Source organism: Brassica oleracea, chromosome C2 (assembly GCF_000695525.1).
Source record: "Brassica oleracea var. oleracea cultivar TO1000 chromosome C2, BOL, whole genome shotgun sequence".
Classification (NCBI taxonomy): Eukaryota; Viridiplantae; Streptophyta; class Magnoliopsida; order Brassicales; family Brassicaceae; genus Brassica; species Brassica oleracea.
Window position 1 is genome coordinate 8100499 of NC_027749.1, and position 9363 is coordinate 8109861.

Below are 9363 nucleotides of genomic sequence, written 5' to 3' on the forward strand. Positions count from 1 at the left end.
TTTTCTCTCTTGCTCACTCTCTTCTTCTCTTGTTTTCTCTTTGTTTTGGGATGGATTTCTTCTTCTCCTTGTGTGGTTATTTATAGGAGATTATAAGGAGTTGGTGAGACTTCTTGTTGCACCTACCAAAAACACAAAAGAAATGTGTTGTTGAATTATTCAACAAACATGTTCTTGATACAACTTCTTGTTGTACCTACCAAAAAACATGTTTTTTTACAAGAGGAATATATTATAACCGTGGAGATCCATCTAAAGTCACCTGTTATCATTGCGACAAAGTTGGGCACTATGTGACAGATTGTCCCGATCGTCTACTAAAGCTTCAAGAGACAATGGAAGCGGAGGCTGACAAAACTCAGGAAGCAGACGAACTGATGCTTCACCAGGTCGTATATTTAAATGAGGAGAAGGTAGTTCCAAGAAAATACGAAGCTAATACTGGGGAAGACAATGTCTGGTACCTTGACAACGGTGCCAGCAATCACATGAGTGGAGACAAGAGGTATTTTGCAAGCATAGACGAGACTGTTACAGGGAAAGTCAGGTTTGGAGATGACTCACGTATCGATATAAATGGAAAAGGAACTATTGAGTTTATTGATAGAAACGGTGAACCGAGAAAGATCATGGACGTATATTTCATACCTGACCTTAGGAGTAACATTATCTCTTTGGGACAGGCTACAGAGTCGGGGTGCGACGTAAGAATGAAGGATGATCTTCTCGTAATGCACGATCGAGATGGGAAACTAATTACGAAGGCTGCCAGGGCAAAAAATCGGTTGTATAAAGTGCGCATGAGGATAAGAGAGACAATGAGCCTACTTACAACCACCACGAGTGAATCTAGTCGATGGAATGCGAGGCTAGGGCATGTCAATCATGAGACAATGAAGTCAATGATACAGCGAGGTCTTGTAGTTGGGATACCATCCATAAACGTAGAGAAGAGCGTGTGTGGTTCTTGTTTACTTGGGAAGCAGGGAAGGCAGTCTTTTCCTCAGTCTACGTCCTACAGAGCTTCTGAGTTTCTACAGCTCATACATGGTGACTTATGTGGTCCCATAACTCCAAGTACCAGTGCAGGCAATAGGTACATATTGGTGCTGATTGATGATTGTTCGAGGTATATGTGGACTGCTCTGATGATGGAGAAAAGTGATGCGTTGAATAAATTCAAAGGATTCAAAAACTTAGTGGAGCAAGAAGCGAAGACAAGAATCCAAACTTTTAGAACCGCCAGAGGAGGAGAGTTTACCTCAATAGAGTTTAATGAGTTTTGTGATTCTTCAGGTATCAAACGACACCATACAGCCCCTTACAGTCCCCAACAGAATGGGGTTGTGGAGAGACAAAACCGGACATTGATGGAGATGACGAGAAGCTGTATGAAGCACATGCCGTTTCCTAATTATCTATGGGGAGAAGGTGTTCGACATTCCACTTACCTCCTGAACCGAATAGCCACACGAGCCCTCAACGATAGGACACCTTATGAGGCATTTCGTGGTGTGAAGCCTAATCTCTCTCACCTGAGAACTTTCGGGTGTATTGGATACGCGAAGATAGAGAAGAAGCTACTAAAGAAACTGGACGACAGGTCACGCCTGTTAGTTCATCTTGGGACAGAACCAGGCTCTAAAGCCTACCATTTGCTGGACCCACAGACTCAGAGAGTAGTGGTGAGTATAGATGTGGTGTTCGACGAGACAAAAGGCTGGAACTGGAAGCATGATGGTGCAGACAAGAGTCAAGTCGGAAGCTTTAGCGTTTCACTTGGAAGTTTTGGGAACCATGGATTGCAGGAGACAGAGCCAAATGAAACAGAGCAAGACAAAGATGACAAAGCTCGTAAAACTGAACATGATGAGGAAGAAGAAGATAACGAAGATGACAGTGAAGAAGAAACAATCACAGGTCAACAACCACTCAGGAGGTCAGAGAGACAGAGTTCTAAGCCGAAATATCTTGAAGATTACGTATTGGTGGCTGAGTACGAGGGAGAACAGCTGTTGTTATCATTGAACTCTGAACCACGAAACTTCCAAGAAGCAAAGGAACTTAAGGAGTGGATTCTCCCCAGCGAAGATGAAATACAATCTATCACAAAGCTCGGTACTTGGAGCCTCGTTGATCTTCCACCAGGAGTGAAAACGATAGGCTTGAAGTGGATTTTCAAAATCAAGCGCAATGCGGATGGAAGTATCAACAAGTACAAGGCTCGTCTGGTCGCTAAAGGGTACGTACAACAATATGGGATAGATTTTGAAGAGGTTTTTGCGCCTGTGGCTCGAATTGAGACGGTTTGCGTGTTGATCAATCTAGCTGCCTCAAATGGTTGGGAAATTCATCATCTCGATGTCAAGACGGCGTTCTTGTCGGGAGAACTAAAGGAGACAGTATATGTTTCTCAGCCAGAAGGTTTTGCTGTAGAAGGAAGCGAGAATAAGGTTTACAAGTTGAAGAAGGCATTGTACGGCCTTAAGCAGGCGCCCAGAGCATGGAATCATAAGTTGAACAATTGTTTGTTGGAACTCGACTTTCAAAGGTGTTTGAAAGAGCCGTCTGTGTATCGAAAGTGTGTAAGTGGGAAGCTTCTTGTTGTTGCGGTCTATGTCGATGACCTTTTTGTTACTGGTACGAGCTTAGAGATGATCGAAGGGTTCAAAAAGGAGATGGCCATGAGGTTTGAGATGAGTGATTTGGGTAAACTAACGTACTATCTTGGTATTGAAGTTAAGCAACATAAGGACGGAATAACTCTGTGCCAGAAATGATATGCTCAGAGGATCTTAGAAGAAGCTGGAATGGATCACTGCAACCCTGTTCAGATACCGATGGATGCTGGACTTAAGCTAGCCAAGTTCGAGAACGAGAAAGATATTGATGCGATGAGCTATAGGAGGATCATCGGATGCTTTCGGTATCTACTACACACTAGACCTGATTTGTCTTACTGCATTGGAGTGTTGAGTAGGTATATGGTGAGTCCAAAAGAGTCTCATGGAAGTGCAGTGAAGCAATGTCTACGTTATCTGAAGGGCACTACTTCCTTTGGTCTAACTTTTGAGCGATCGAAGGAGACAACGAAGTTGGTTGGTTACAGTGACAGCAGTTACAACATGGATCCTGATGATGGTAGAAGCACAATTGGTCACATCTTTTACCTTGGTAAAAGTCCGATAACATGGTGTTCTCAGAAACAGGATACAGTGGCGTTGTCTTCGTGTGAAGATGAGTTCATGGCGGGAACAGAGGCGGCAAGACAAGCAATCTGGTTGCAGGATTTTCTCGGCGAGATCATTGGAGCCTCCTACGGCCGAACGGTCATAAGGATAGACAATCAATCGGCCATAGCTCTCTCAAGGAATCCAGTATTTCATGGACGTAGTAAGCATATACATTCAAGATACCATTTCATAAGAGAGTGTGTTGAGAAGGAGCTGATTGAAGTTGAGCATGTACCTGGAAGCAAACAGAAGGTAGACATTTTGACCAAGGCTTTGGGAAGAATCAAATACAGAGATATGAGAGACTTCATTGGAGTTCAAGAGTTGAAGGATGAAGAGTTCAAGCTTAAGGGGAGACTGTTGAAGTAAGCTTGAAAAAAGTTTGAGAGACAAGTTATCCTAAGTGTAGGATCTTTAGAGATAAGGATCAATGTTAGTTTAGGAGTTATCTAAACTTATGTGTATCTAATTAGGATTAGGATAAGAGAAGTCTTATATATATCAATGTCGGGTAAAGGGCATTGAAGAGGTGTGTGAAATTTAGAGAGCTTAAGTTTTGAGTGAGTTTCTTAAGCAATAAGAAAAGAAGTTCTTATATTTTTCTGTCTTATACAAACATTACAGCAAGATAGATTGGCATCTCTTTCTCTAATACTTGGTCCGGGGAAGATGGAACAAATGAAGAACCCATTGTTTGTTGTTGTGTCGAGTTAAGCTCTGCTCTGAGAGATGCTGCATCTTCCTCAGCCTATCAACAATGTGTGATATAGTAAGTTCAGAAAACAAGTAAAGGGAAACTTAATAATCGGAAGACATAGAAACGGTTATCAGCATACTCGATACTGTTCTTCCTCTGCCTCCTTAATTAACACGTTTCTTCAGAGTCCTAACTTGTGCTGAGAGATCCTCCTATAAGTAATAGCCATAGCAATAAAAACGCAAGCAAGGGGAGGTTATATTTTTCACAAAAGAAGTAACCCCTACTCGTGAAACAACAGCAGCATCTTTCTCCATTGCAATTTCCTTGAGAGCTTTTCTCAGAGATGGCACTGTGTTTTGTTCCTGCCGCCATCCACAAGAGGATTATGTCAAAGACAGAAACAAAACATTCTGGCAAAAACTAAAACAGGAATGGATAAAGATCACAAACAGAAGCTTAGTTGTAACTCACTAGCACATTCAACCGAGACTCAAGTGATCCATTCTCGGCTTCCTTTGACTGAAGCCGCACCAGAATGATTTGAATCTCGCTTTCCTCTCCCCCGGGAACTCAAACCGATTCAACGGTGAGGGTAATCGCCGGCGACAATATGTTTGGGCTTTGTAGTGGGCCTATTGACATGTAAGTGCAGGCCCATCCATAAACGCATGTTTTTTAAAAATCTATATTACGACGACTAACACATATCTTGTTAGAGATAAAGAAGATATACGATGAGGATCTCCTATTAACTTCTCAATATTATAGTTCCTCGGTTTTAGGAATGTTGTTAATATTTTCCTAGAGTCTGTCGTGTATATATTGCTCCTCTTGTACATTGTTAACTATAAGCTAAATACAATCTTTACATGGTATCAGAGCCATATCGATTACCCTAAAAAAAAAAAATATTTCTCAGCCGCCACCACTTCTTCTTCTTCCTCCCTGCAACCTCGATCTACTTCACCATAACCACCATGGCAACAAACGCTGAGATACTCGATACAACCAAAACTCTCTTCAACATTAACATGGTTAATGTTAACAAGCTCACCTCCACAAACTACATGACCTGGAGCATTCAGATCCACACCTTGCTTGACGGCTATGATCTAGCTGGCTACATCGATGGCACCACACCGGCCCCTGCTCAAACGATCACTGTCAACAATGACTCCGAAGCTAATCCTGACTATACCAAATTGCGCCGCCACCGCCTCATTTACCTTGGCACTCTATCTCTCTCCATCCAGTCTCTTGTCACCAACACAAAAACGTCTCAAGAGATGTGGAAGTCCTTAAGCGCGACATACGCCACTCCAAGCAGAGGTCACATCCAACAGCTTAGCCTACAACTCAAACAATACACCAAGGGAGACAAAAACATTGATGACTATATGAGAGGCTTGACCTCTCGCTTCGATCAGCTTGCACTTCTCGGGAAACCTTTGGATCATGAGGACAAAGTCGAGTATATCATCGATGGCCTTCCCGAAGACTATAAGTCTGTTGCGGAGCAAATAGAAGGTCGGGACATCTCACCTTCTATTGTGGAGATTCATGAGAAACTCATCAACAGAGAAGCAAAGCTCCTCGCGGTCTCCACTCCAGCCTCCAACGCCATTCCCATGACGGCAAACGTAGCTACCTCTTGACCCAAGCAACAGAACTATCAGAACCGAGGCAACAACTCCAACTGGCAAAACAACTCTAAGTCGTCTCCACACAACACACAGAAACAAGAGTACAAGACGTCCAAGGGATATCAAGGGCGCTGTCAAATCTGCAGTGTCTTCGGACATAGTGCCAGGAGGTGTCCTCAGATGTTTCAGCAGACCACCAACGTCAGTTCATCGTCCTTCCGTCCCTGGCAACCGAGAGCGAACGTTGCTATGACAGGACAATACCCTTCTCAGGCGTGGCTTATGGACTCTAGCGCAACCCACCACCTCACCAGCGACCTCCACAACATGTCTATCCATCAACCATACACTGGTGATGACTCGGTTATGATTGGTGATGGCTCCGGCCTTCCCATTACGCACACTGGTTCTATCTCTATGCCTTCACCTACACGCAACTTGCTCTTAAATAATGTTCTATGTGTTCCGAACATTCAAAAGAACCTTATCTCCGTATATCGCTTGTGTAATGCTAATAAGGTTTCTGTGGAATTTTTTCCTGCATGCTTTCAGGTGAAGGATCTCAGCTCGGGGGTCCCGTTAATCCAAGGCAAGACCAAGGATGATCTGTATGAGTGGCAAGCCCAACCATCTACCCTTCAAGCCTTCTTTGCTTCCTCAAAACCAAAAATAACTTTGTCCGATTGGCATTTCCGTCTAGGACATCCTGCTGCTTCTATTCTCAAAGCTGTTGTTTCAAATTTTTCTTTACCGTGCACCCAATCTGTAACCCAAAACACTTTGTGTCCAGATTTCTCTATCAATAAATCTCATAAATTACCTTTTCACCAAAACACTATAACCTCTTCTTGCCCTCTCCAATATATATACACAGATTTGTGGAGCTCACCGATTGTCTCTGTTGATAACTACAAGTACTACTTGGTGCTTGTTGATCACTTCAGTCGCTACACATGGCTTTATCCTCTCAAGTTGAAATCACAAGTCAAAGATACATTCCGGGCCTTCAAAGCACTTGTAGAGAACCAATTCTCGGCGAAAATAGGAACTCTATATTCTGATAACGGAGGCGAGTTCCTGGCCCTTCGACAACTCCTCACTGAAGCTGGCATATCTCATCTCACATCCCCTCCACACACGCCAGAATACAACGGAATCTCTGAACGGAAACACAGACATGTAGTCGAGACAGGCCTGACCTTGCTCACTCATGCATCCATGCCGAAAAAATATTGGACATATGCTTTCTCAACCGCAACTTATCTCATCAATCGCCTTCCTACACCCGTGCTGGAGATGGACACACCGCTACATAAACTGTTCGGAACCCAGCCGAACTTTACCAAGACAAGGGTTTACGGCTGTCTCTGCTTTCCCTGGCTCCGACCCTACACCAACAACAAACTCGAAGACAGATCAACCCCATGTGTCTTCATTGGCTACTCTCCAAGCCAAAGCGCCTACTTGTGTCTTCAAACTAACACCGGACGCATCTATGTCTCAAGACATGTAAAGTTCGATGAGACAACCTTCCCGTTTACTAAAATCACCACACCAAACCCAACCACTCAACCACCCAAAACCACACAAAGACACCAATCACCACCATTCACAACTGTTCCCTTACCCGAACCACCACTCGTACAGCAAACGGGAACCTCGAGCTCAGTACCTCACTTGTCAGATCAGGTAAACTCTACAACTCCTTCTATTGGTGTTACTAATAGTGATCATGTGAGTGCAGCGATACCTACAGACTCTGCCTCACAACATGGAGAGAGTGCTCCTACCCCCACTGAGCCGCAGTCTCTCACTGAACACACGACCTCCTCGCCATCGCATACCTCTCAAGAAACAGATCAACAACGGTCCTCATCAACGTCAACCTCCTCCTCCTCTTCTCAGTCTCCAACACCACCTCCTCCAGTTGCAGAAAACCGTCACTCTATGGTAACACGACAAAAGAATCAGATCGCCAAACCAAATCCCAAGTACAAATACTCTGCGGTGTTGAGCTCTTCACGCGTTGCTAAATACGGTAGCTCAAGCACTCAAAGACAAGGTATGGAGAGGATCCATGTCGACTGAGATTGATGCTTTTGCTCGCAATGGAACCTACAGCCTAGTGCCACGACAACCTCATCAAAACGTTGTAGGCTGCCGATGGCTCTATAAAAACAAATATAATGCTGATGGCTCTCATCGAAACAGTAAGCCTCGCTTGGTCGCTAAGGGTTACAACCAGGAGTTTGGAAGAGACTACATTGAAACCTTCAGCCTTGTTGTGAAGTCTACCACTTTGCGTCTTGTGCTCGACATTGCGGTAAGCAACTCGTGGCCTATCAAGCAGTTAGATGTCAACAAGGCGTTCTTACAAGGCACACTTACTGAAGAAGTCTATATGGATCAACCACCGGGGTTCGTCGACGCAGATAAACCTGACTATGTGTGCCGCCTACACAAGGCAATCTATGGCCTTAAACAGGCTCCAAGGGCGTGGTATATTGAGCTTCACACGTTCCTCCTCAGCCTTGGCTTTCAGAACTCGCTATCCGACACATCACTCTTCACACTTCACAACGGTTCTCACCACATCTACCTTCTTGTTTATGTCGATGACATAGTCGTCACTGGCAACATGGTATCTGGAATCCAACGGGTTCTAACCCTACTTGCAGAGAGGTTCTCGGTGAAAGATGCAGAGGATCTGTATTATTTCCTCGCCATTGAGGCTCACCGAACTATCAACGGACTTCATCTCTGCCAGCGAAAATACATACTAGATCTTCTTCCCAAATATGACATCATCAATGCCAAGCCGGTTACCACTCCAATGGCCTCCTCTCCCAAGCTACACCTCAAATATGGCGTCTCTCTCTCTGATCGAACGAAATATCGACGGCTCATCGGTAGTCTCCAATACCTTCAGTTCACACGACTTGATATTGCGTTTGCAGTGAACAAACTGTCACAGTTCATGCACCTCCCTACCGAAGATCACTGACAAGCCGCAAAGAGAATACTGAGGTACCTCGCTGGAATTCCAAGTCACGGTATCTTCTTCTCTGCATCGAACAAACTTGTGCTTCAAGGTTACTCTGATGCGGACTGGGGCGGCGACTCCGACGACTACGTATCTACCAACTCGTATGTAGTGTATCTGGGAAAGCATCCGGTTTCTTGGTCTTCTAAGAAGCAAAATGGAGTTGCAAGGTCCTCTACAGAGGCCGAATACAGGGCCGTTGCCAATGCAGCTTCAGAAATCAACTGGATATGCAATGTCCTATCCGAACTTGGCATCTCCTTACCGACTGCCCCTGTTATCTTCTGTGACAATGTAGGCGTCACGTTCTTGTGTGCCAATCCTGTTTTTCATTCCCGAATGAAACACATCGCTCTAGAGTATCACTTCGTCAGAAATCAGGTCCAACGAGGTGCTCTTGCAGTAGCTCATGTCAACACACGCGATCAACTAGCAGACGCACTGACGAAACCGCTCTCACGTGCACGCTACTTGGAACTCAGAAACAAGCTAGGAGTGTGCTCCCCCACTCCATCTTGAGGGGGAATGTAAGAGATAAGAAGATATACGATGAGGATCTCCTATTAACTTCTCAATATTATAGTTCCTCTGTTTTAGGAATGTTGTTAATATCTTCCGTAGAGTCTGTCGTGTATATATTGCTCCTCTTGTACATTTTTAACTATAAGCTAAATACAATCTTTACATATCTCCCTTCTCTTAAGCTGTAAATCTCTTCAGAACTCTGATCTATTATTTTCTTTT

General features: G+C 44.2%; 1 protein-coding gene across 1 annotated transcript in view; it reads right to left on the reverse strand.

Moving 5' to 3' along the window:
• Positions 1 to 4491, reverse strand: part of LOC106323341 — a 9469-nt gene extending 4978 nt beyond the window's left edge. The window contains exons 1-4 of the mRNA XM_013761481.1: positions 4405 to 4491; positions 4218 to 4295; positions 4070 to 4142; positions 3869 to 3981 (exon numbers count right to left, since the gene is read on the reverse strand). Coding sequence (XP_013616935.1) covers positions 3869 to 3924 — 56 coding nt within the window. The 5' untranslated portion in view covers positions 3925 to 3981; positions 4070 to 4142; positions 4218 to 4295; positions 4405 to 4491. The remainder of the gene's footprint in view (positions 1 to 3868; positions 3982 to 4069; positions 4143 to 4217; positions 4296 to 4404) is intronic.
• Positions 4492 to 9363: the final 4872 nt, after the last annotated feature.